The 26,124-nt window shown below is 62.7% G+C and overlaps 1 protein-coding gene across 1 annotated transcript; it reads left to right on the top strand.

Annotated features, from left to right (window-relative positions):
* Positions 1-2,033: 2,033 nt before the first annotated feature.
* Positions 2,034-25,584, top strand: MYO15A (myosin XVA). Its single transcript, XM_030958445.1, is given in 66 exon segments — positions 2,034-2,180; positions 2,244-5,729; positions 6,511-6,593; positions 6,826-6,889; positions 6,989-7,098; positions 7,290-7,364; positions 7,513-7,603; positions 7,749-7,754; positions 8,086-8,189; positions 8,661-8,724; positions 8,809-8,922; positions 9,082-9,243; positions 9,339-9,452; positions 9,547-9,605; positions 9,824-9,947; positions 10,029-10,124; positions 10,204-10,335; positions 10,603-10,728; positions 10,887-10,964; positions 11,335-11,489; positions 11,615-11,660; positions 11,774-11,898; positions 12,134-12,251; positions 12,340-12,515; positions 12,601-12,685; positions 12,951-13,004; positions 13,151-13,232; positions 13,315-13,445; positions 14,345-14,440; positions 14,531-14,766; positions 15,639-15,817; positions 15,928-16,000; positions 16,145-16,336; positions 16,484-16,578; positions 16,667-16,755; positions 16,835-16,961; positions 17,072-17,133; positions 17,245-17,308; positions 17,392-17,530; positions 17,773-17,863; positions 17,946-18,042; positions 18,246-18,367; positions 18,451-18,510; positions 18,741-18,816; positions 19,157-19,272; positions 19,350-19,468; positions 19,548-19,689; positions 19,914-20,025; positions 20,175-20,249; positions 20,607-20,812; positions 21,668-21,801; positions 21,880-21,934; positions 22,038-22,110; positions 22,334-22,407; positions 22,485-22,567; positions 22,756-22,886; positions 23,016-23,110; positions 23,526-23,603; positions 23,867-23,963; positions 24,052-24,212; positions 24,313-24,446; positions 24,546-24,679; positions 24,919-24,995; positions 24,997-25,053; positions 25,251-25,391; positions 25,483-25,584. Coding segments are annotated over 66 exon segments (10,401 nt in total).
* The last annotated feature ends 540 nt before the right edge of the window (positions 25,585-26,124 follow it).

Raw genomic sequence — 26,124 nt, 5'->3', positions numbered from 1 at the left:
GGGTACCTTCTACCACAGCCTTGGTACCCGCTGTCACCACAGAGACCCCTCACTGGCAGGTTTTGCAGCCGGGGTCCCCCCTGTGTGCTGCTGCTGGATGCAGCCTTGCCCAGAACCCCTGGAAACAGCCACCAAGGGTGGGTGCCCCTGTGACCCCCCTGTTTTGCTTCCATCCCACTGCACCTGGGCACAAAAACCTCTTGGGCAGCTCTGCCGTGCCAAAGGCAGGTGAACCAGGACAAAGAACATGGGGAGGTGTTTAGGGGTCTGGTATGGAGGCTGGGGCCATGGGAGGCAGCATCTGTGTGGGACGAAGACCCTCTATCTCCCTTTATTCCCCCTCTTGGAGACCCCTTGTCATGGGCAGGGAGGCACCACGGGCACAGCCATGGCAACAGCACGGGAGCTGTGCCAGGGCACCGAGAGCACTGCCAGGGCCACCCTGCCTGGGGGGACAGCAGTAGGGACCGTGGAGGGCCGTGGGGTGGTGACAAGGACTGCAGGAGTGCTGGCATGCAGGGAGTGACCTCTAGCAGCTTTTTACCAGGCTGGTACCCCTTTGCTTTGAGAGGGAAGGGCTGTGTCCCTGCCCGAGGTGGTTCCCTGCCCCATCGTGGTGCCCATGCCAGGAGGAGGGGTGGTGCCTGTGCCCCTGCCAGGGCAGGCTCTGTCAGCCCCATATGGCTCAGTGGCCATGGCAGAGCTGTGCATGGACTGTGACAGTGCCAGGTAGGGCTCCTGCTGATCCGGTGTTTCTGTCACAGGCCCTCTCCTGGTGCCTGCCAGGTGCCTCTCATCCCACTCTGCCCACCCTGCACTCCAGAGCTGCCTCCATCTGCGCAGACCAGGATGTATCCATCTCAGAAATTAATGCAGGGAGTAGGAAAAGCCATGGGACCATGGTGGGTGCCCCTCCACTGTAGATGTGGCAAGGAGGGACAAGTTTGGGGACAACACAATGCCAGGAGGTGCCAGCCCTGGGCTCTTCTGATTCTGGGGGAGACCAATGGGTTCAGTCCAGCACCTGCTGCTGGTTCTTTGGTTCTGCCAGCTGCTGGATGCTTCTGTCTCCCCAAACACATTCCCTGTAAGGGGGTGCAGCTGCCCCTGCCCACAGGTGATCCATGTGGGACAGCGAGTTCCTACTGCTGCTGCTTAAACTTTGATGAGCTGCAGGAATCCAGGCCTGGCATTAACATTTGATGTGGTCACCCTGCTCCCGGGCACGTGTGTGTGCAAACACGCTGCTGGCACTGCCACGGCCACACGTGTGGCACATGCAGCCCCTCCTGCCAGCTGTGTGTGGGCACGTGTGGCACCCTGCCCATACCTGCCACCCGGCATGGCACGAGGAGTGCCCCTGCAGCTCTGGGCTCCTCAGTGCTTCCCAGCAGGCTGTAGAATTTGCTCTGGTGTTGGGCTCCCCTTGGGTGTGTTCCGCTGCTGCCTTGGGCTCTGCAGAATTGTCACCTCTCTCTCGGTGCCGCCGTTTGGCTTCACGGATCCCTTCACGCATCCCCGGGCTTCACATCCATCTCCGTGCTGCCTGGAGGAAGATGCTGATTCCTCAGGGAGGGGCAGAGGAAGCCCCGAGGCGTGGGGAGGTGGCAGGGTCCCGTTTTGGGGTAACGGCGCTGCCCCTGCAGCGTTCCCTTGGGGGGATGCTCCCAGCAGCAAGGGCCCTTCCCTGCTCCTTCGGAAAAGTCTCGGGGCTGGCGTGGTGCATCCCTTACATTATTCATGCCGCCGCGAGCCTGGCGGTTGGGTTACAGCCGGATCCCAGGCACCGGCCCCGCGGGGTGCGCGGGAGGCAGGAGCAGCTCCGCCGGGCTGCCCGGGGCCGCTCCCGCCGCCCCAGCGCCATGCCAAGCGGGCGGGCACCGGGAGCCACGCACGGGCATGTGCCTCGCCAAACCCGGGCACAGGTAAATACCCGAGCCGGCCGCTGTGCCGGGAGCAGCCTCCTGCCCGCACAGCGCATCCCCTCCCCGAGCCCCGCCGGGGCCGGAGCATGAGCGCCCGCCGCTGCCGGGATGGCCGGCAAGAAGGGGGAGCCCAAAGGGAAGGCGGGCAGAGGGAAAGGGAAGGATGGCAAGAAGGGCAAGAAGGAGGATCCCAATGAGTCGGAGGATGCCTCGGATGCGGAGCTGCTGAAGGCAGAGGAGAGCGAGGGGACGGAGGTGGTGGAGGAGGAAAAGGAGGAAAAGGAAGAAAAGGAGGAAAAAGAAGAAAAGGAGGAAAAGGAAGAGGAAAAGGAGGAGGAAAAGGAGAAAGATGAGGAGGAGGCGGTTGCAGAGGAGCCCAAGAAGGGGAAGGGGAAGGAGAAGAAGGGGTTGCCCATGGCAGGACTGGCAAAGAAACTGGGCCGTGGGAAGAAGGAGACTGAGGAGGAGGAGGGCGAGAGCAATGCTGCAACAGCCAAGAAGAACACGAAGGGCCCCTCCAAGCTGATGATGGGGCTGGCAATCGACAAGAAAAAGAAAGGGGCCAAGGGTGCAGAGGCCAAGGGCCAACCCAAAGATTCTGTGGAAGCCAGCCCAGCCGAGGAGGAGGCGGCAGCACCTCCAAAGGCCCAGGCAAAGCGGAACCTCCGCAGCACCTCCAAGCTCTTCATGGGCTTCAAGAACCTGGGGATGCGCCGGCCCAAGAAGGGGCAGTTCAAGAACACATCCCGCTTCCTCTGGGGGCTGCATAAGCACAGCACCAAGAAGAGGAGGAAGAAGAAGAACAAGGCAGTGCTCAAGTCCACCTCCAACCTGATGATGCGCTTCAAGGAGGTGGGCAAGAAGAGGAAGGAGGAGGAGGCCAAGAAGGAGGAGGCCAAGAAGGAGTCCAAGAAGGAGTCACCATCGAGGGCATCCTTCCTGCTGCTGCGGCGGGGCGGGCAGGAGCCCGAGAACAGCTCGCTGCTCTTCCGCCGGCGCCCGGAAAGGAAATTCAAGCCCCGGGCGCAGGTGCTGAGCAAGGCGGCGACTGCCACGGGCTGGCTGGCCAGGAAGGTGCTGTCCCGGCGGGGGCGGCTGGTGGGGGGCGGCCGGGCCACGGACACGGCCTGGCTGACCCGTATCGGTGCCAAGAAGCTGCCGTTCCCCGCGGAAGATGAGATCCTCAGGCACCGGGCCAACATGAAGCGGATCCCTGGCGGTGTCGGGCAGCCCGGCACTCCGCGGCAGGGCAGCATGGTGAGGCGGCCATCCCGGCGGCGCTCCCAGCGCTCCGAGCCGCCTGTGCCGCGCTACGGCTGGGCCCAGGAGGAGAGCGGAGCCTACAGCCGCCGGCAAGGCTACGGCAAGGAGGATGGAGCTTACAGCAAGGAGGATGCAGCCTATGGCTCCCGCCGTGGCTATGCCAGGAAGGAAGATGGAGCCTACAGGCCCTGGCGCGGTCAGCCCAAGGAGGAGGATGGAGCCTACGGGCCCCACCATGGGTACGCCGAGGAGGATGGAGCCTACGGCCCGTGGCACGGCTACAACGGGGAGGAGGATGGAGCCTACAGCCCCCGGCACAACTACTCCGAGGAGGAGGAAGGCTACATGCAGAACCCAGCCTACCCAGCAGGGTACGGCTTCGAGGATGCGGGGCCGGCCCCCTACTCTGACTACCCTGGCTATGAGACAGAGGAGGAGTACGACTACTACGGGGGGTTTTGGGAGGATGGTGACCAGCCAGGGCACCCCTACAGCGACTCAGAGCTCGAGGATGAGGGACCGTATGGTGGTGGGTCTCCTCTCGGCCTCTATGACCCGTACAGCAGCGACCCGGAGTATGGTGAGGAGGCAGCGGGGCCCTTCGGCTACAGGGGGGACCCCTACGACGACTTCGGGGAGCCCTTTGCCGGGGGGTACCCTGGGGACGAGTACCCCGAGCATCGCATCCAGTACAGCGAGGGTGGGTGGGCACCGCACGCCCAATCCTCCTGCAACCCCTACGCCCTGGGCCTGGAGGAGATCGCGGAGGGCGAGGAGCCCGAGGAGTGGGAAGAAGAGGAGGAAGAAGAGAAGGAGTATCCCTTTTCCATCCTGAGCGCCTCCTCGCTCCGAGGCATGCGGCAGACGCTCTCCTCCAAGCTCTCCCTCAACAGGAAATTCAGGCTCTTTCCCCGACCCCAGGTCAAGCTTTTCGGCACCGACCGCCTCGACGTGCCCCTCCCGCCGTCCCCCCACCTTCCCAACGCCCGTGACGAGGACGACTACGACGAGTACGAGCCGCCGCCGCCTCCGGCAGCCCCCGGCGCCGCGGCATCCCCGGCCCGCCCGGTTTCGGCAGCGCGGGCGTGCGGGAGCCCCCTGGGCCAGTTCCTCCAGCGATCGCTCTCGATTCCTGCCAGCCGCCAGCCGCGAGGGGCCGGGGCATTTCGGGGGTCCCGCACCCCCCAGCTCTCCTACAGGCGCTCCAGCCGCAGGCTGCCGGGGATGGAGAGCGCCGGTTTGGGGGACCGGGACTCTTCCCCACCGGGGGGGCCCTGGGGGCAGCCGGGGGCTGCGCGCCGCCCGTCGCTCCGGAACCCCTTCGCCAACCCCGGGCGCTCCCCATCGCCGCCGCCGCCGCCCGTCCGCCCGCGCCCCGGTAGCACGCGGGGCGAGGGGCCGCGGCGATCGCCCTCCCTCGGTGCCAGCCTCCGGCGCTTCGGCCCCGAGCCCCCCGCCCCGCCGCCGCCCCCTCCCCGCTCCCCGGGGCCGGGGGGGCGGCGCCTGGGGGGGCCCGCGGCCCCGGGGCGATCTCTGTCAGCGCGGCGGAGCAGCCCCCCCGGGCTGCCGCTCCCCCAGGCCTGGCCCCGGCTTCCCGAGCCCCCCACCAAGGCGGTGAAGCCGCTGCAGAGGAGCCCCTTCCTGGCACCATCGTCCCGCCCCGGCAGCCGCCGCCTCGGCCCCCCCGGCCCCTCGTGGGACGAGGAGCTGCCCCCCTGGCGGGGTCCCTCCGGGGTGCCCCCTCCGCCCAGTCCCGCTCCCAGCACCCCCAAAAGTTTCATCCAGCGCATCGGGCAGCCCCTCGCGGGGATGGCCCCCCACTCCCCCCCGCCGAGGCCATCTGCAGAAGCGGGGGGCCGCAGCCTCTCCAAGGGGCGCTCCGTGGCGCAGTCCCTGGCTTCGCTGCTCGTAAAGAGCATAGCCTCAAACAAAACCCCCTCATCCTCACCACCCAGCCGCCTTCCCTCCACTCGCTCGCCCCCCTTGCCCCGGCGCCCATCCCGGCGGGACGGGAGCACCCGCCGCTCTCCGAGCCCACCCCCGGCGCGCCGGGGCTGGGCGGACGTCGGGCGCCCCGTCCTCCCCTCCAACCCCCGCGGCAACCGGAGCCCCTCCCCGCCCCGCCGTGCCGCTTTCCCGCCCCCCCACGGGCGAGCCCCCGGCTCTCCGGCCGCCCCCCGGCACGGGGCCCGTCCCCCGGAGCCCTTGGAGGGTGACGGGGCGGCCGCGGAGGAGGGCGCGGGGCGCTACGCGGTGGTGACGCCGCAGGTGCAGAGGTTGGGCTCCTTCCGCCGCCCATCCCGCATGTACAAGCAGCACTGGTCCAAGCAGCACGTCGTGCGGGTGCAGGAGATGCCCGACCCCTGGACGGCCGAGCAGGGCCTGCCCCGGCAGCCCAGCCAGCGCGGCCGGCGGTGGGCAGGCCAGTGGGGAGCCGACATCGCCCGGTACCTGTGCCAGCGCCCGCCGGCGGGCGGCTGGAAGGACAGGCACCCCTGGGCTGAGGGGTACCTGGGCAGCAAGCAGCCCTGGCGCAGCAAGGTAACGCCCGCGGGGAGCCCCCTCGGGGGGATGGATGGAGCCGGGGATGAGCTGGCAGCTGGAACCCGGGGCAGGGTGGAGAGTTAACCAGAGCCTGATGGCTCTCCCGGTGCAAGAAGGTGCAGAGGGGTTTGCAGTGCCCAGGACGGGGGTAAATGGCTGTGGGCGGTCTGGGTGCTGGCGGGGGTCCTCCCGTGGGGAGCAGGCTGCAAGAGGGGATCGTCACCAGTTGTGTGTCCCCCCATGAGCGGCCCCTCTGGGGACACTTGATTCTGGCGTATGGAAATGCAGAGACCCGATCCGATCCGCGGGGACAGGTGCAGGTGGCACGGTGACCCGGCGGGGTGTCTGCTTTCCTGCCCACCCCCTGGCCGGGGGCCAGCCAGGCTCCCGTGTGACACCTGTCCTGTGTCACCCCTGCACGTGGCCGGGGGGAGCAGCCTCAGCCCCCTTCCATCACCTGCACGGAGCACTGAGGGTGATGCCCACGGTGAGCAGGACCGGGATTCCCAGGAGCAGGTTTTCCTAGGACCAGCCCCAAGGTGGCCTTGGTGGCCTCATGTTCCTGTGTTCCAGCGCTGCTGCTCTCAGCTGACACACTGTGCTCTTGCTGGGGGACTGGTTTTGGGGCTGTGGGATGTTTTCTTGGGATTCCTGCCATTGCTGACTGCGTGTCCCCTGGTGTGGGGTCACAGATGGTGTTTTGGGGTGGTGATGGCTGGGTGGGACATCTGAGGGTGCTGGCACATCCCTGCCATGATGGGGTGGTTGCTCTGTGCAGATGCAGTCACTGTGCAGCCTGCCCATCATGCGGTACCACGAGCCACAGGAGGAGGACGGGCTGGAGGACATGACCCAGCTGGAGTGAGTGTCCCTGTCCCCTACGCCGTGACTCAGTGCTGTGGGGGACAACGGGGCTGCAGCCCCCAACCCCATACCCCTGACCCTGCTATCCCACCCCATCTCATCCCAACGTGGGCTCTGCTTCAGCCTCCTGCGCCTGGAGATGCTGAGGACACTCTGGGCACAGCAGAGTCCCTCTGTCACCTCCTCTGTCCCTCTGTCACCCCCTAATTCAGCCTCTGCTCCATGCCAGGGACCTCCAGGAGGCTGCAGTGCTGAGCAACCTCCGGACACGGTTCGAGCGCCAGCTCGTCTACGTAAGCTTAGGGGACACAGCATCCCCCAGGGACTGTGGGGTGGGGATTTGGGGAGCCACCTCCCTCTGAGGGCTCACAGCCCCACACTCTCTCTGGCAGACCTACATTGGCAGCATCCTGGTGTCAGTGAACCCCTACCGGCTCTACAACATCTACGGCAAGGAGCAGGTGCGGCAGTACGAAGGCAGAGCCCTGGGTGAAAACCCACCGTGAGTACCAGGCTGTCCCCAAATGCCCTGTGGGGATGGGGTCACTCCCACCCTCGGGTCCTGCAGCAGACCCTGGGTCACTGGGTGCTGGAGCAGCTGTGTGTGTGTGCATGGGGATGCTCGGGGCACTTGGGGGCTCCCTGTGCTGGGCCAGCCTGGCACCTCCCACCCCCTGCTTCTCCTCACCCCAGGCACCTCTTTGCCATCGCGAACGTCGCCTACTCCAAAGTGATGGATGCCAAACACAACCAGTGTATCGTCGTCAGGTGGGACAAGGCTGTCCCCTAATCAACACCACCCTAATTGCTGGGTCGCTGCCACCAGCCTGGCTCGGCCCCATTGGTTTGGGGAGGTTTGGGGAGGGCACCCCCTGCCTGGTGATGGCCCCAGCCATGTCTCTGCTCTGTGTTTCAGCGGGGAGAGCGGCTCAGGGAAGACTGAAGCCACCAAGCTGATCCTGAGCTACCTGGCAGCCGTCAGCCAGAAACGCAGCGCTGCCCCACAGGTAGGGAAGGTGCTGCCCTGGGCACATCCCTGAGTCCCCATGTCCCCATTGTCCTCTCCCAGCTCCATCCCTCTGTTCCATCCCTCCGTCCTGACGGCTCTGCTGCTCTCTCCTTGTCCCAACGCTTCCACCTGGACCATGGCAGATAGAGGTACCGAGGGGACACGTGGGCTGGGATGGGTCAGGGGGACAGAGAATCGTGGTGGCACCTTGGCCATGGCACCCCAGCCGCGGGGGAAAGGCGGGAGGGACAGCAGAAATCAGTGCATGCACACAGATGGAGTCTTTGTGCTCTCTCACAGCCTCATTTAACCTGGCTGTGCTGCACACCTCAAATTTGGGCACCCACAGGTGTGTGCGTGGAGCATGGGGTGGCAGGGAGGGTGGCAGGGTGCCAAAGGGGGGGCCCTAGCCTTGGAGATGCCCCGTGGTGTGTCGGGTGCCCACGTTCACCCCCCCAGCTCTCTCCCTCACCACGACAGATCCTGGAGGCGACCCCTCTGCTGGAATCCTTCGGCAACGCCAAAACCGTGAGGAATGACAATTCCAGCAGGTTTGGGAAATTTGTGGAAATCTTCCTGGAGGAGTAAGTAATGCTGAGGAACCTGTGAGTGGCTGCTCCCACCCCATGTCCCCTTCTGCCCCAGGGGTGTCCAGCCCAAGCCAGCCCCTTGTCCCTTGGCTCTGGGAGGACACGTAGGGATGGTTTTGGAACAAACCTGGTGTTGGAAAGGTGATGGCACCTGGGGACAGGTGGCTGTCCCTGGGGTAGGGATGCTGTGACCTGGCTGGCACCTTTACCATTCCCAGTGCCCATCCCTGTCCTCATATCCCATCCCATCCTCTCTCGGCCCCACTGATCCTGACAGGGGGTGCCCGATATCCCAGCCAGGTGCAGACACCTCTCCCTGCCCACCCATCCCTGCTGAGGGGAATCTGGGGAGCAGCACTGACCCCCCATTTTGTTGGGGGGCACTGGGGCACAGGTGGGTGCATTGGGGGGCCACAGCCCCTGCCCACACCGAGGTTGCCAGCTTGGTGCCCACTCTCCCTGCAGTGGTTTGATCTGCGGTGCCATAACCTCGCAGTACCTGCTGGAGAAGTCCCGTGTGGTCTTCCAGGTGCGTGATGAGGGGGTCCTGAGCTCTGCCCCCCACTCTGCCCCCTCTGCCACCCCCTCCCTAGCTCTGTCCTCTGCTCTCCAGGCCCAGAGCGAGCGCAACTACCACATCTTCTACGAGATGCTGGCAGGGCTGCCGTCCCAGCAGCGGCAGCGCTACTGCCTGCAGGGCGCCGAGACCTACTACTACCTGAACCAGGTACTGTGCCCTCCCCAGCCCCACCACGGCCTGATTTTGGGGGGCTGGTGGCTTCCTGAGCCCTCAACGTGTGGATGAGGATGCCCAAGGCAGGGTGACACCCCATGCTGGGTGCTGACCCCCCTGGGACACACTGATGGACCGAGATGGTTGTGCCAGGGTGGGAACTGTGAGATTCCTGGCAAGGATGACGCTGAGGATTTCCGCCGGCTGCTCAACACCATGGAGGTGCTGAACTTCAGCGTGGATGAGCAGAACAGCATCTTCCGCATCCTCTCCTCCGTCCTCCACCTGGGCAATGTCTACTTTGAGAAATACGAGGTAGCCCAGGGTGGGCCAAGCTGTGCTCCTGGGGTGTGATTTGGGGTGTGGCAAAGGGGGGATCAGCAATGCCATGGCGCCGCTGTGTCCTGCAGACCGACTGCCAGGAGGTCGCCATGGTGGTCAGTGCCACCGAGATCCGGACGGTGGCTGAGCTGCTGCAGGTGTCCCCTGAGGGCCTGCAGAAAGCCATCACCTTCAAGGTGACGGTGAGTGCAGGGGGCACGGGCTGGGAGGGGGTCTCTGGCCCCTGGGGACCACAGCTGACGTTGCTGCAACCCCACCATGCCATTTCCCAACCAGGAAACGCAGCGGGAGAAGATTTTTACCCCTCTGACTGTTGAAAGCGCCGTGGATGCCAGGTAGAGGGAAGGGGGGGCTGCACTGCAGGAGGGTGTGGGGGGGCTCTGACCCCCAGAGATGATGTGGGAAGTGAAATGCCAGCTGGGAAAGGGGATGATCAGGTGGATTAGACCCTGTGGTGGTTAAAACTGATGTTGTGGTGGGTGCTGGCTGTGGCAGTGGAGTACATGGTGCTATTCCGGAGCTCCAGCACTCTGCTCATCTCTCCCCTTCCCAGGGATGCCATTGCCAAGACCCTCTACTCCCTGCTCTTCAGCTGGCTCACGGACCGCATCAACAGGCTGGTGTACCCGCGGCAGGAGGCCCTCTCCATCGCCATCCTGGACATCTACGGCTTCGAGGTGAGCAGGATTCATCCCACCTCCATCCTGGCTCAGTCCCAGCTCCATCCTCCCAGGCTCCATGGCTCTTCCTTCTCGCAGGACCTCAACTTCAACAGCTTCGAGCAGCTGTGCATCAACTACGCCAACGAGTATCTGCAGTTCTTCTTCAACAGGATTGTGTTCCAGGAGGAGCAGGTGGGGCCGGTGGGCAGTGCTGGGCTCTGCCCTGGTGCTGGGCTGGGGGCACAGGGCTGACCTGGTGCCCGCCCTGCAGGAGGAGTATATCCGGGAGCAGATCGAGTGGAAGGAGATCCCCTTCAGCGACAACCAGCCCTGCATTGACCTCATCTCCCAAAAACCCTACGGCATCCTCCGGATCCTGGATGACCAGAGCTGCTTCCCCCAGGTCAGGGGCTGCCTGGTGATGAGGTGCAGCCAGCACTGGGAGGTCACTGTGGCTGGGGAATCACCATGGCCCAGGGCTGCTCTTCTCCTGGGCTGTCTTGGACAACCTGGGAAAGCCCCTGGGTTCCTCCAGGCTGGATAAGTCCAAAGAATCATTGAAATATCATGGAATCACAGAATGGTTTGGGTTGGAAAGGACTTTGGAGACCACCTAGCTCCAACCTGCTGCTGAATCTGCTGTGTGTGTCGCTCCTGTGTCCCTTCCCAGGCCACTGACCACACGTTCCTCCAGAAGTGTCACTACCACCACGGGACAAACCCGCTCTACACAAAGCCAAAGATGCCACTGCCCGAGTTCACCATCAAGCACTACGCAGGGAAGGTGACCTACCAGGTGTGTGACATTGGGATGTTAAGGCAGGTTAAAGAGGAGGTTGATCCCATACCAAGGAGAGAAATTCATCTCTGGGGGTCTGGCTGGGGTCCTGGAGCTCCTTGCCTCACCCTGTCATCCTGCCAGGCTGCTCACCATGGGGTTTTGCTATTTGCCAGGTTCACAAGTTTTTGGATAAAAACTATGACCAGGTCCGTCAGGATGTGCTGGATCTGTTCATCAGCAGCAGGACCAAGGTAGGGCCCTGCCTGGTGCTGGCTCTGCAGTGACACTGGGCATCAATAGCTCCCTTCCATTCATCCCTTTCCATGTCCCCAAGTGTCTCCTCATGGCCAGTGAAGCCCAGGGGGACCAGAAGCAGAGGATGCCTCTGGCTCCACTCATGGGATCCTCTGGGCTTTGACCTCTCAAGCATTTGGCACAAACAGGCACATGGGCTGCTCCTGAGCTCTGCATTATCCATGTCCTCATCCCCATCCCTATCCAGGCAATCCTGCCACAATTAGGGCTGGGCAAAAAAGGAGCGGCTGGGCTGTGAAGAGGATGTGGGAGAGCTGCACCATCCTGGCCACCTTCCTCCTCTCTGACCTTTCCTGTGTCCCCAAGGTGGTGGCCAACCTCTTCTTCGGCCACGCCCAGGTGATGGCCCGGCAGAGGAGCATCCTCAGGAGGAGCAGCACCAGGACACGGCGCTACAAGGCTCCCACCGTGGCCGCACGGTTCCAGCAGTCGCTCCTGGAGCTAGTGCAGAGGATGGAGAGGTCAGGGTGGGCAGGGTGGGCAGCCAGGCCATCCTCTGGGCTGTTGGGAGCTGGATCTGAGCCTGAGGTGCCTGGGCTGGCTTTGTCCCCTGCTCCCTGTGGCTGACAGGGTCTCTGTGTCACAGGTGCAACCCTTTCTTTGTGCGCTGCATCAAGCCCAACAACAAGAAGGTGAGAACTGCTGGTGCTGGTGCCTGTGCTACCTGCCCTGCAGAGTGTGTGGGCACGCTGTAGGTGGGATCTGCCCATGCAGCTGCTGATGTTTCTCCCCATCCCCACCCCAGGAGCCGGGGCTCTTTGAGGCTGACGTGGTCAGGAGCCAGCTGCGGTACTCGGGGATCCTGGAGACCATCCGCATCCGCAAGGAGGGCTACCCCGTCCGCATCCCCTTCCTCGTCTTCCTTGACAGGTGCCCGGGGGCAGCAGGCTGGGCACTGCAATCCCAGCCAGGGGACCCCACAGAGCTTGTGGGTGCTTTGGGGGCAGTACTTGGGCTCCCACAGTGGGAGCTGGGAACCCCTTGTGTTAATACACAGCTCTGGGAGAAGCTGCATCTCCAGGCGCAGTGTTTGTCACCACAGTGAGGGTCTGTGCTGGTGTCCCAGTGGGGCCCTGTGTGGTGACAGTGTTGTGGGCTCACCCAGGTACCGCTGCCTCGTTGATATGTGGTCCAATGTCATTCCCAACGGAGCCAACTGCGTGGAGATGCTGCGGAGCCTCTGCCCTGTTAACCCCAGCATGTACTACGTTGGTGTCACCAAGGTGCTGTCCTGGGAGGGGGCTTCACTCTGGTGCTGCCCTGAGGGTGGTGGCCAAGGCAGGGAGCTCACGGCCTCACCCCTGCTCCCAGCTCTTCCTGAAGGAGCAGCTGTACCAGGCTCTGGAGAGCAAGCGGTGCCGTGCCCATCACCTGGCCGCGCTCACGCTCCAGCGCTACGCCCGCACCTTCTTCATCAAGCGGCGCTTCCGCTCCCTGCGCCGCAAGATCGTCCTCCTGCAGAGCCGGGCGCGGGGATACCTGGCCAGGTGGGGGTCCCTGGGGGTGGCGGGTGGCCGCGGGTGGGTGGCAGAGGGTGATGGGTGGCAGAGGGTGACGGGTGCCCTCCCGCAGGCAGCGGTACCGGCGCATGCGGCACACGCTCATCAAGTTCAGGTCGCTGGTGCACATCTACGTGAACCGCCGGAGGTACCTCAAGGTGAGGTGGGGCACATCCCAGGGGGTCCAGGGCGCCTGCTGCCACCCTGCTGCATGTTCAGTCTGGAGAGGACATGGTGGCATCCCCAGACTGTGAGCCCTCCCATGTGCCACCCTACACCTCCTCCGTGTCCCATTGGGTGTGGGCACTGCCTTTCGGGGTGAAAGCCCTGCTGATGTTGGGGAGGGGGCAATTGCAACCCAGGGTGCCGTGATGCCTCAGGGTCTCCCCCCAGTGGCACTCAGCATGGCTGCTCTGCTTGCAGAGGAAGGAGGACGCTCGCCGGCGGGCTGAGGAGGAGAAGGAGAGGATGAAGCAGGTAAAGATGTGCAGCCCTGGTGGGAGCACACGTGTGATGCATGTGCAGCCCGTGTCGCTGTGCTGTCCTGCCCCTCCCTGTGCTCCTGTGGGGGCTGGGGCAGGAACCGGCACGGCAAGTGTCCCATCCCTGTGCTGCGGCGGCAGGAGCTGACGCGGAGGGAGGTGGTGGATGTCACGCACCTGGAGATCCCGGCCGAGCTGATGGGGCTGCTGGAGGCCGCTGCAGGTGAGCGGGTCCCGCACCGCCATCGCTCCCAGCCCCTTGTCCCTCTCCGACGGCCGTGCCGAACCTTCCCGCTGTGCCGCAGCCGCTCGGGAGGTGAACGCCGGCTGCGTGGTGCTGGTGCCGCCGCCGGCGCTGCAGCCCGACCCCCAGCTCACCCTGCCGCTCGACATCAACGATTACCCCATGGCCAAGTACGTGCGGGGCCACTTCCAGGTAAGGCGGGCGCCGCGGCCCGGCAGCGGGGAGCTTTTCCCGACGGGCTTTGTGGGGAGTCCCTGGCACCCCGGCCGTGGTGGAGCAGTGAGGTTCAGGGTCCCCGTGGTGGCTCCCCGCGCTGTCCCACCGGGCTCTGCCCCGGCTCCCGCCCCGGGGACACACGGGTAGCAAGAGAGGCTGGATCCGGGGTGGCTGTGGCGCTGTGGGGAGCTGGCTGCCACCTCCCTCCCTCCCCGTGGGTTCCTGTCGTCTCCAGAGGCCGGGGGGACCCTGCTGAGGTTATCGGAGAGAGACAGACCCGCTGAGCCCTCCTGGACGCCCGACGCGGGGCGGATCCGGAACGCTGGGGCGGGAGACCAGGTCGCTTTGCTCCCGGACCCCGGCCCCAAACACCGACACTTTGCCCCGTTCCTCTTCCTCATCCCTGTTTTTGCCCTGTGTTTCCCAGCCCCCGGCATCCTGAATGACAGCACCGGGGCTGGATAAGGCTCTCAGCCTTGCCAAGGTGTTGCCATGGAACCACAGAACGGTTTGGGTTGGGAGGGACTTAAAGACCATCCAGTTCCACCCCCTGCCATGGGCAGGGACACCTTCCACTAGACCAGGTGGCTGCAAGCCCTGTCCAACCTGGCCTTGAACGTTTCCAAGGATGGGGCAGCCACAGCTTTTCTGGGCAACGTGTGCCAGTGCCTCACCACCCATCTCTGGTGCTGCCAGCACAGCCTGAGCCCCTCCCTGCCCCACTCCCAGGACACTGCTGCCCCCATCCTTCACCCCAGCCCTTTGGCAGCCCCACAGGCTCCACGCAGCACCCACACCACGCTCAGCACCGTGGGGCCAGCCCCTCGTGGCCTGAGGCTGTCCCCAGGTAGCCATGGGTGCGGGTGTCACCGCAGGAACCTGCGTTTGGGATGCTGACGGCCCCACTGAAAGCCCCCCTCACCCGGCTGGATGAGGAGCTGTGCCACGAGGCTCTCAGCCTCTTCCAGCTGGTAGGTGGCATGGCACGGGCTCCATCGCCACAATCCCCTGCCCGCTCTGTGCCCGGGCTCAGAGGGAGGACCTGGCTGTCCCTGTGGCAGATCCTGCGGTTCATGGGGGACCCGGGGCTGGGCGGCTCTCAGGAGACCCTTTTTGGCAACTACATCGTGCAGAAGGGGCTGTCGGTGCCAGGGCTGCGGGACGAGCTCCTGGCACAAGCTGCCAACCAGGTGTGGAGGAACACCAACGTCAACAACGAGGAGCGGGGCTGGCTGCTGCTGGCCACCTGCCTGAGCGCCTTCGCCCCGTCCGCCGCCTTCGACAAGTACCTGCTCAAGTGAGCTGGGCGTGGGCTCTGGGCTGGGGATGGGCACGGGGATGGGCATGGCTGGGACCCTTGGGAAAGGCCCCTCATTCCTGGGAACACTGCTGGCGCTTTTGAGGGCTCTCCTGGCACCTGTGGATGAGGATGCTGCCTACGCCCCAGCTGGCTCCTCCATGCTTGCTTGGGCCAGCCTGGCACACATGGCCAGCTCCTGTTGGGAATGCTCTGAGGTCCCTTCAGGATCCCTCTGGCCAAGCTGGCATATGTGCCCATGTCCCTCTAGGTTCCCCAGGGCCAGCCTGGCACATGTACCCAGGGATTCTGGCCAAGTCCCACTAGAAATGCTCTGAGATCCCTCCAAGATGCCCTGGGCCAGCCTGGCACATGTGCCCAGGACGCTGCCGAGATCCCTCCAGGGATGCTCTTAATCCCTCTCTATGAAACAGTTGATCCCCTAGCTGGGGAATAACGTGCTGTGACTCCAATGATTCAGAAAGCTGAACAAATGCTTTATTAAGCTATACTATATTACACTAATACTATACTAAAGCTATACTAAAGAATAGTAAAGAAAAACCCATGACTGTCTCCAGACAGTCACGACACACATGGATCCAATTGGTCAAGGAATCAAAACAACCTTCACCAGTGTCCAATTAACAAATCACTTTGGGTAAACAATCTCCATAACACATTCCACATGTGCCAAACAACAGGAGCATTGAATAGAGATAAGAATTGTTTTCTCTTCTTCTCTGAGCTTTGTCTTCCCCAGGAAAAATCCTTGGGAAAGTTGTACCTGCAGCTCTCTGTGAAGAGAGCTGTGGTCCCCTGTGCCATCCTGGCACACGTGGTCCTCCTGCAGCAGCCTCCCTTCCCCTCAGGTTTGTGTCTGACTACGCCTTCGCTGGCTACAAGCCGGTGTGCCAGCGCAAGCTGATGCAGGCCATGGCGCGCTCCCAGCTGGGCGCCGCGGCCGCCCGCACCTTCCCCCCGTCGCTGCTGGAGTGGACGGCGAACCGGCGCCAGGCCAGCATGGCCCTGGACCTGCACTGCTTCAACGGTGAGGGCAGCGGGGTGCTGGGCATGGAGCTGGTGAGGGTTGGTCCCAAGGTGGCCGCCCTCGTGGGCAGGGGGGCTGGTGGCACCTGCTCATTGTCCATCTCTCCCCAGGTGACCAATTCTCCTGCCCCATCCACTCCTGGAGCACGGGCGAGGACCTGGCAGGGGATGTCCTGAAGCTCAGGTAGGTGCTGGTTTGGCACCCACCCACCCCACGAGTCATGGTGTCACCTCGGTGTCGCCAGGATGTGGGAGCCCGAATGCCCAGCTCATGGGCAGGGTGTCCCTGTGGAGCCTGTGCCCATCCCCAGTGTCTGGCTGTTGGCAGAGGGCTGGCCGAGGGCTGGCGTGGCTGGTCCGTGGCTATGAAGGCAGGTGCCCAGTGGGCTGAGCTGGCTGGACACGACTACGTCCTGGACCTTGTCTCCGACCTGGAGCTGCTGCGGGGCTTCCCCAGACAGAAATCCTGCTTCCTCATCGCATGGGATGGCAGCGAGAGCCACAGCAGGGACAGCCAGCCGTAGGTACCCGGGCAGGGATGGTGCCCAACTGTGGGGATCAGGGGGACCTTGGCACCGGGCTGCATGGGTGCCAGGGATGGGTGGGCTCCTGAGGGGAAACCTGGCACCCACTGGGTGCTCGATGAGTGCATCCTCCCTCTCTGCAGGGTTCTGGGACACGGATTTGATTTGGATGAAGTGCCTCCTCCCCCAGCTGTGAAAGCCCCCACACTGCCCTCCATGGAGGCATATCACCCCCATGGTAGGGCATCGTGCCCCCCAGCTCCTGTCCCCACTCTGTGTCGTGACAAAGCCCTGCCATGCCTTTTTCATGCCTTGTCCCCTCTCAGATGGGGAATTTGGGGAGCCACGCAGCCAGAAGGGTCTGGACCGGTACCTGGACAGTCTCTTTGACCCTGTGCTCTCCTACGGCAATGGGGTGAGAGGGGTGTCCCCCTGCCCGAGGCATTTTGGGGTGCAGGTGGCTTGGTCACTGTGCCCTCACACGTGTCCCCCAGGAGCTGGAGAAGCCGTCCATCCTCTCGCAGAGGCTGAAGGGAGGAGGTGGCGTGGGAGGAGGGCACAGTGGCACTGATGCCACCCGGAGCGAGTCTCCCGTGCCTGCGGGGACGCGTCAGCCGAGGGGTGAGCGCCTCCAGCACTCCCACATCCCCTCCCAGTTTCCCTGGTGTGGGGAACATCCCTGCACCCAGAGCCCCACAGCTCTGGGTGAGCTCTCCTCTTTGCTGCCACAGGCACAGAGCCAGACCTGTCGCCACAGCACCGGGCAGATGTCAACCAGCCACCCACAGCCTCGGTCAGTGCACGGGGCCGGGAGGGGTCGAGCCCCTTCTCTGCTTCAGGGGCAGCCCCTGGGGGTGGGAGCAGCTGGAGCTGCCAGGTGTTGATAGCATCGTGTCCCTCACAGGGCAGAGCGACAGAGGGGACACCAGCCCATGTCCCCCAGCCCCGGCCCTACTCCCAGAAAGCGGGTAAGGGGTCCCGGTGCATCGGGGTGGCCACAGGGGCTCCCGGCACCGAGCAGGGCCCCTGAGCCGTGTGCTTGGCTCCGCAGCAGCCCTGGGCCAGCGGTGGCCGGGAGAGCCCGTGCGGCATTCCCGGCTCAACTCGGAGCACTTCCCGCGGCCCACGCACGACATCCGCAACATCATCCGGCAGTGCCAGCCCGCCCCGCGCAGCTCCCAGCCCCACAGGTGCACACCTGGCTCCCAGCCACGCCTGGGGCTTCTCCTGCCCGGGGCTGCGTGGGCTGCTCCTGATGCCGGGGTGCAGGGAATGCCGGGGTGTAGGGAATAACGGGGTGTAGGGAATGATGGGTTGTACAGAATAATGGGGTGTAGGGGATGATGGGGTGCCCCAGGTGGTGTCAGGTACAGGGAATGCTGGGGTGCAGCTGGTGCTGGGGTTCAGCTGACGTGGGATTCTGTCCTGGCAGCAAGCTCTTTGGGAAGAAGCTGGACCCCCACGAGGAAGCCATGCAGATCCTGAAGGAGCAGCTCTCAGCAGCCCGGGTGCCATCAGCTGTGGTAGGGATGTGGCCACCCCCGTGTCCCCCTGACGAGGCTGGGGTGTCACTGGCACTGCCCACAGCCCCTCTGTGCCTCGCAGGGGCCCAAGGAGGTGGTGGCTGCGGTGAAGCCGGTGCCAAGTGCCAGGTACCAGCTGCGAGCACCCACAGCACGTCCTGCAGCCACACAGCCCCCAGGTATTGCTGGGCAGAGCTGTGGCACTGAGGGGGCCACGGTGGAGTGAGGCACTTCACCCTCCCAGCGGCACAGCTGATGCCTGGTGGGATAACTGCTGTGTCCAGCTCAGCCAGAGGGCTGCGGCCCGTGCCTCAGTTTCCCCAGGTGGAGGCAGCTGTTGGTGGCTCCCCCCGGGGATTGCAAGGCTTTCTTCTCTTTGCAGCCTTTGTCTCCCGGGAGCTCCCGTCCGAGACGCAGCAGGTCCAGACCCAGCTGCACCGCAGCTGCAGCGAGGACTTCTACACCTACCACAACGTGCCCTGGAAAATATTCATCCGGAAGGAGGTACAGATTGTGGGGACACCTGGGGACAGGTTGGTGCCAAGGATAATGGGGTTTACACCAAGCCCTGGTCTCTCTCCTGGCAGGTTTTCTACCCCAAGGACAACATCAACAACCCACTGCTGCTCGACCTCATCTTCCGGCAGGTGAGGCACCGAGCTGGCCCCGCAGCCCCTGGGGTCCCCTGGGAGCTGGGGTACTCCCCAGTGGGGTGGTGATTTACTCATCCCACTGTGCCCACCCTGCCTTCCCACTGTGCCCACCCTGCCTTCCCCTGCTGAACTGCCGTGGAGGAGCTGGGGCTGTTGCACGCCAGGGCTGGGGGGATTTTTGCTCCTCCCCACACAATCCCACTGCTCCTCACCCCCTTTCCCAGATCTTCAATGATGTGCTGTCCGACACCTGCGTCCGGATCAGCCACGAGGAGCGGCTCCGCCTGAAATCCCTCTTTGGTAACCCTGTGTGCTGCTGCTCCCTGCCTGGGGGCTCACACCCAGCCACTCTTGTGCCTGTCCTCTTCTCCTGGGTGTCTATCTCCAAGCCAGGACTGGCTCTGCTTAATCTTGGGTAGTTTTGCCTCCAAAAGCAACGACCCCCCTGTAATTTAGTGCTCCACAACATCACAAGCTGGGTCAGGTCTCAGCCAGCTGCTTGGGGGACACACATCTGTCTCTGCAGCACAGTCCTGCCAGGCATGGGAAGGGCACGAGCATCCCTGCTTTTGCTGGGAACTCTGTCCACATCCTCTCCAGGCAGGGGGAGCTCACAGGAGGTGTCTCCCCCTCCCCACAGCGGAAAACAAGCTGGACTCCTTCAGCCCCGTGGCCACCGAGAGCGTCAAGAGGGAGATCATTGCTGCGGCCCGGGATGGCTGTGAGGTGTACTTCTCCCGCCTCTTCCCTGCCACGGTGAGGGCCCAGCTGTGGTCAGCATGGATCCACAGTGTCACTGTGCCCCTGGCTGAGGTGCTGTGCTGGCCCCTCAGGGCAGCGTGGGGACGGGTGTGCAGATCCTGGCCGTGTCCCACACTGGCATCAAGCTGCTGCGTGTGGTGAAGGGCACCAATGTCCCTGGGGAGCAGCTGCGGGTGCTGCGAGCCTACAGGTAGGGGTGGCTGGGGTGGGGTGGGTGCTGTGGATGCCACAGATGCCGGGTGTTTCAGCCTCCTCTCGCCCTGCCCCAGCTACCCCGACGTGCTCTTCGTGACCACCCCATCCAGGAACATGCTGGAGTTCAACCTGCGTGGAGAGAAGCTCATCCTCTTCTCCCCCAAAGCCCCCCAGGTCAAGGTCATGGTCGACCACTTCATCACAGAGCTCAGGAAGGTGGGGGGTGCCCTGGGGCCAGGGTGGGTTTGTCCTGGGGGTCAGACCCTGCCCGTGTGCCTGTGTTTGGGAGCCTGGGGTGGGCAGAGGAGGGCATCCTGCGAATGGGACCGTGGCTGGATTTGGGGGAATGGTGCTGAGGCTGTGAGCGTTGGAAGTCCCTGTGCTGGGTGGGGTGTGGGTGTCCCTATGTGCATGGGCTGTGCCAGACCCCCTGTGCCCAGGACTCCCAGTATGTGGTGGCCGTGAGGAACTACAGCCCAGAGGACAGGGGCCAGCTCAGCTTCCACAAAGGGGACATCATCCGCCTGCAGTCACTGGAGCACCCTGAGAGAGGTGAGGGACCCCCAAAGCCCGCCATGCCAAAACGCCTCTGATGGGGGACACAGGGGCAGCAGGCTGCTGGCTAGCCCTGCCCTGGAGGTGGCTGTGTGCTTGTCTTGCATCCTGTGACACCCCATGGTGTCCCCATGGTGTCCCTGCAGACCACTACTACGGCTGCGTGGTCCGCAAGAAGGTGATGTACCTGGAGGAGCTGAAGACAGGCACCCAGGATTTTGGTGGGTGCCACACTGTCCCTGAGTGTGTCCCCTCCTGGGTCTGGGGCACAGGGCAGGGTCCTGCCTCTGTCACCCCTCAGCAGGATGGTTTGGGGTATTTTTGGCACTGACCTGATGCAGGGAGATGCTCCCCTGCAGGTCCCACCCTGGTGCCACCCACATCCCTCAGGTGACAGGCTTTGTGGCCCCTGGTCAGTACCTTTCCCTTGAGTGATGCCAAACTGCAGCTGCTTCCAGCCAAATCCCATGGCCAGATCCCTGAAAAGGGTGCAGAGGTGGGAAGGAGCAGGCAGAGAATTTTTGGGGTGACCCCATGGCTGCCAGCCTGGGGCCATCCCCACCATCTGTCTGGCACAGGGTGGAAGTTTGGGGCCATCCATGGCAGGTCAGGGCTCTTCCCTGCTGAGTATGTGCAGCCCGTGGCAGCTCCTGACTTCGTCCACCTGCCTGCGGAGAGGAAGGAGGAGCCCAGGGACAAGCAGGGCAAGGTGGCAGCGTCAGCGGCCGTGGCTGTGGCCGTGGCCTCCACTGCTGCTGCCCAGGAGCTGGACCGCAAAACCGAGGTGGGTCCTTGGCACAGACATATCCCCTGAAAAATCCTTTCGCTGGGGTCTTTCCTCCTGAGAAGCTGGGAAGCTTCAGCTTCTCCATGTTTTGCTGCTTTGGAATGTGATTTGGAGAACTGTTTACCCAGTGTGTGAATTGTTATTAATTAATGACCAATCACGGGTCCAGCTGTGTCGAGGCTGTGAGCAATCACAAGATTTTATTGTTCATTCCTTTCTAGCTTTCTGATGTGTCCTTTCTCTTTCTTTAGTATAGTTCTAGTATATAATTTTCTTATAATATAATGTAATATAATGTAATATAATGTAATATAATGTAATATAATATAATGTAATATATTATATTATATTATATTATATTATATATATTATATTATATTATATTATATTATATTATATTATATTATAATTAATAATATATATAATTAATTATATAATATAATATAATTAATCCATAATTATAACTATAAATATAAATAATTATATTATAAATATATTATAAATATATATAATATATTATATATTATATATATTTATAATATATTTATAATATATTTATATAATACGTATAAATATATAAAAATATATATATAAATATAATGTAATCTAATAATATATAAATATATATTATTATTATAAATAAAAATTATATTATATTATATTATATTATATTATATTATATTATATTATATTATATTATATTATATTATATTATAATCAGCCTTCTGAAACATGGAGTCAAGATTCTCATCTCTCACCTCATCCTTGGGGCCCTCAAACACTGCCACAGGTCCTGGCCCGGGGCTGTCCCCGGTGCTGGCAGTGCCCAGTGCCCACTGCCCTGCTCCACAGGTATCCCCAGGCGGTGCCACCTTTGTGGAGGGTCCGGAGGGAGATGGTGACGAGCAGCTCAGGGATGTCACCGGCGCCTGTCCCATGCTGGCCTTTGCCCAGCGGCATTTCCGTGCCGCACGATGTGGGACCACGTGAGTGTCCAGAGGTGGGACAGGGGCGTGCCATGGTGGGGACATCTGTGCTCACCTGCTCCCTTGTCCCTCCGCCAGGGACTCCCGTGGGATGAAGTTGCCAAGCGTGCTGGAGATGCTGACGTTCACCAAGGTATGGGGAGGTGGAGTTCTGGGTGGCCTTGTCCTGCTGTCGCCTGCAGGTCCCTTTGAGGTCCCAGCAGGGTCCCAGAGCTGGCCCTCTCTCCCTGCTCCAGATTCCCATTCAGGAGTCCCTCATTGAATTTGTGGATGGTGGCCTCAACAAACTGGCTGCTGAGGCTTTCCAAGGTAGGCAGGGGCACGAGTGTCCTGTCCCCCTGTCCCTCAGCCATCCCCAGCCCTGTCCTTGGAGGAGGGTGGGGCTGGACTGGGATGGGCAGAGGGGGTGTCCTAGGGGAGTTTAGTTCTGGTCCCAGTGCTCCATGTGCCCAGGATGTGCCCCCCCAGGAGAGCACGTCCCTGAGGAAGGGACCTGCTGACCTGTGCCACCGTGTGGCTTTGTTGTCCCCAGCCGTGATGAAGTTCATGGGTGACCATCCCCTGCGGGGGCACACAGAGCTGGACATCGTCTGCACCATCCTCAAGGTAAATCTGGGGCGCTGAGTCCTGGGGGTGGCCTGGGCAGGGGGTGGCAGAGAGGTGGCAGCTGTGCCTGTCCCCAGCTGTGTGCAGAGCACGAGGCCCTGCGGGATGAAGTGTACTGCCAGATCATCAAGCAGATCACCAACAACACCAGCTCCAAGCCGTGAGTCCCTCCACCCACGTGGGACAGCAGCACAGGCTGGCACTGGGACACCTGTACCCTGGCCATGCCAGCTGCTCCAGCCTGGGGGACACCTGGGCACCTCATCCCTGTGCTGCTCCCCAGGGTGATGGGTGCCACCCTGGGCACTCTCACCTTGCTTAGGGGATCAGCCCTGGCTGTTCCCACAGGGACAGCTGCCAGAGGGGCTGGAGGCTGCTCTACATCCTCGCTGCCTACTACAAGTGCTCCGAGGTGCTCCGGCCCTTCCTCCTGGCCTTCCTGCAGGATGCCAGCAGGCACCCGGAGCTGCCTTTCCATGGTAGGGGCTGTGCACACCCCAGGGTGCTGGGAAAGGACACCCCAGGTGTCACAGAGCTCAGCAGGAGCTCTAACAAAGCCAGCATGGCAGTTCAGCCCCATCCTTCATCCCGGTCCCTGCTCCTGCCAGGCATCGCCAAAGCCTGTGAGCAGAACCTGAGGAAAACCCTGCAGTTTGGTGGCCGCAGCCTCTTCCCCAGCAGCATGGAGCTCAAGGCCATGGTGGTGAGGCCAGGGGCTTGTGGGGTGGAACAGGGCTGGTGTCAGCTTGAGATTCCCCTCAAAATTTCTGGGTACCCGCATAGGGTCAGGTTCTCCCTGTGGGCTTGGGATCTCCCTCACACACGACCTTGGAATGAAGCTGATCCTTTCTGGGGATCTTCCCAAGAGAGCACAGCCCTTCTTAGGGTCTGCTCTTCACCACTTTGGGGGTGCCCTGAGCCTTCAGGGGTCCCCAGTGGTGTGATGGAGCTCTGTGGACATGGAGTGGGGGCCTGATGGTTCAGCTTGACAGGATGGGCAAGAGACAGGATAATCCCAATAAGATGGTTCCTTAGGGATAGCTGCAGGATTTGGGGTGTCCTGGGGGTTCTTGCTGTGTGAAGAGCCCCTCTGCACCCCAACGTGTCCTCCCATGCAGGCTGGACGCAGCGCCAAGCGCCAGCTCTTCCTCCTGCCTGGTGGCATCGAGAGGCACCTCAAGATCAAGACGTGCTCGGTGAGCCGGAGGGGACAGGAGGCTCAGTGCACCCCAAGATTATGGTGATGGTTATGGTGAAGATTATGGTGACACCTCAGCTGTGGGCACCCAGAGCGGGTGGATGTGGGGGGGCTGCACCCTTTGGCTGTCCCTGCTGTGGGACTTCATCCCCTGGGAAAAGCAGATCATCACTGGGATGAGCCTCAGTGCAGGACAAGTTGGTGGCCCAGAGCACAACAGGGGGACGTGGCAGTGTCCCAGCCACCTGTCCCTGTGCCCAGGTGGCTCTGGATGTGATCGAGGAGCTGTGCTGTGAGATGGGGCTGCAGAACCCAGAGGCTCTGGAGGAATACATCCTCTTTGTGGTGACCGACAGAGGTGAGGAGCTGGCAGGGGTGGGACAGATGGGACAGGACAAGCCGGGATGGGACAGCCATGGCCAAACTCAGACTCCTGGGTGGCACAGGGCAGAGCGTGCGGCCGCTGACCCGCCGGGAATACGTCCTGGACGTGGCTGCAGAGACGGAGCTCCGGGACAGCAGCTACAGCTTCTGGTGCCGCCGCGTGGTCTGGGGCCAGCCCCTCAAGTTCGACAACGAGCTCTACGTCACCGTCCACTACAACCAGGTCGGGCCACCCCATCAGCCTCCCCCAGGGCCACCTCCCTGCCTCCCTCAGAGCGTGCCCTGTCCCCAAGCCGTGTCCCTGTGCTCTGTCCCCCTCCCAGGTGCTCCCTGACTACCTCAAGGGGCTGTTCACCGTCCTGCCGCCGGCGAGGCCGGGAGAGCAGCACTTCCCGCACGTGGCCAAGCTGGCCGCCCTCCAGCACCGAGCCAAGGACCGCCACCAGCTCCCCACGGCGTACGGCAGGGCACAGGGCACCTGGAGGGGGGAAACACGTGTCCTGTGGGACTGGAGACCCACTGGGCAGCGCTGGCCCTGACCTCGGGCTCTCCACAGGAGGGAGATGCAGGACTACGTCCCCCCGCAGCTCTTCCGCCTGCTGAGGCCGCAGTCCTGGCTGCAGATGGTGACCCAGCACGTGCAGCAAGCCCAGGCACTCAGCGCCCACCAGGCCAGGGCACAGTTCCTGGGTGAGGGGACAGAGATGGGGACAGGGAGAGGATGCAATGCTAATGAGGACATAGTGCTAATGAAGATGCAATGCTGCCTGGAGGGTGATGGTGATGGGGATGCGATGCTGGTTGTACCTGCACAGAGCCTGGGGTGCTGGACAGGGCAGGGACACCCATTTTTTCCCCTGGCTGCTCCTGGGTGCAATGGGCAGATGGGGATGGCAGTGGGCACTGAGACCCCGTCCTCTGCCCTGCAGGGCTGCTGAGCGCCTACCCCATGTTTGGCTCGTCCTTCTTCTACATCCAGAGCTGCAGCAACAACGCCATCGTTTCAGCCCTGTATCCTGGCCGTCAACCAGAACGGCCTCAACTTCCTCAGCAAGGAGACCCACGTAGGTGTGGGGCCGTGTGGGACCCATGGAATGGCTCGGGTTGGAACAAACCTTCAAGCCCATCCAGTTCCACCCCTGGCCATGGGCAGGGACACCTTCCATTAGACCAGTTTGCTCCAAGCCGTGTCCAAACTGGGGTCCCTGGTCCCCTTAGAGGGGTTCCAGGGCACACAGGCCACCCCCCTGTCCCCTCCCAGGAACTCATGGCCAAGTTCTCGCTGAATGAGATCCACTCCACGCGGACGCAGCGCCCGACGGCCGGATCCAGCTCTCCCTACGTGGAGATCACTCTGGGAGACCTCCTGGCCCAGGGCATCACCCAGCTGCAGCTGGAGCAGGTCGGGGACACCTGGGGACATCGTGGGGAGGCCCTGCTGGGGCTCTCACAGTGGTGGCACGGCCACTGCCCATCGGTGTGTCCCTCTGCAGGGCCTGGAGCTGTGCCGCGTGGTGGCCGCGCACATGGAGAGGCTGCTGGGTGCCCGGGAGAAGAGGCTGACGCTGCCGCCCAGCGAGATCACCCTGCTCTGAGCCCGCCACGGCCGGGACCTCGGCACCCCGGACCCCCGGCATGGGGGACAGAGGGCGCAGTGACCATGGGGTGTCCCCAGCTTGGCCAGTGGCCACTGTCCCCCTGTCACCACCCCGCTGTTGTTCTGGGGTTTTATACACGCCGGGGAGCCTGGCATGACTCGGTGTCCGTGGTTTTGTGTTGCGCTCGCTGCCGCAGGGGGGATGCTGCCCCCCATGTCTGATTCCCCATCGATCACTATGTGCTGTTTCCTATTCCCGGTGCCTCAGTTTCCCCTACCGATCTTCGTGTCCGTTTCCCCATCTCGGTGCCTCAGGTTCCCCTGCCGATCTTCGTGTCCGTTTCCCCATCTCGGTGCCTCAGTTTCCCCTCCATCCCGCCCGTGCCTCAGTTTCCCCGTGCCCCCCCTTCAGTCACTCCCGCCCGCCTGTCGCACTCGCCGCGTCCGCCAGGGGGCGCCGGTGCCGCGCGCCCGCCGCCACCTCCGCGCCCCTCCCCCCCGCCGCCGCCGCGCGCGCGCTCCAGCCGCCCAATCAGCC

The sequence above is a fragment of the Camarhynchus parvulus genome, chromosome 14 (genome assembly GCF_901933205.1).
Source record: "Camarhynchus parvulus chromosome 14, STF_HiC, whole genome shotgun sequence".
NCBI classification, from domain to species: domain Eukaryota; kingdom Metazoa; phylum Chordata; class Aves; order Passeriformes; family Thraupidae; genus Camarhynchus; species Camarhynchus parvulus.
The sequence above is the reverse complement of the archived record's forward strand: the minus strand, read 5'-3'. Positions and strand labels throughout refer to the sequence as shown.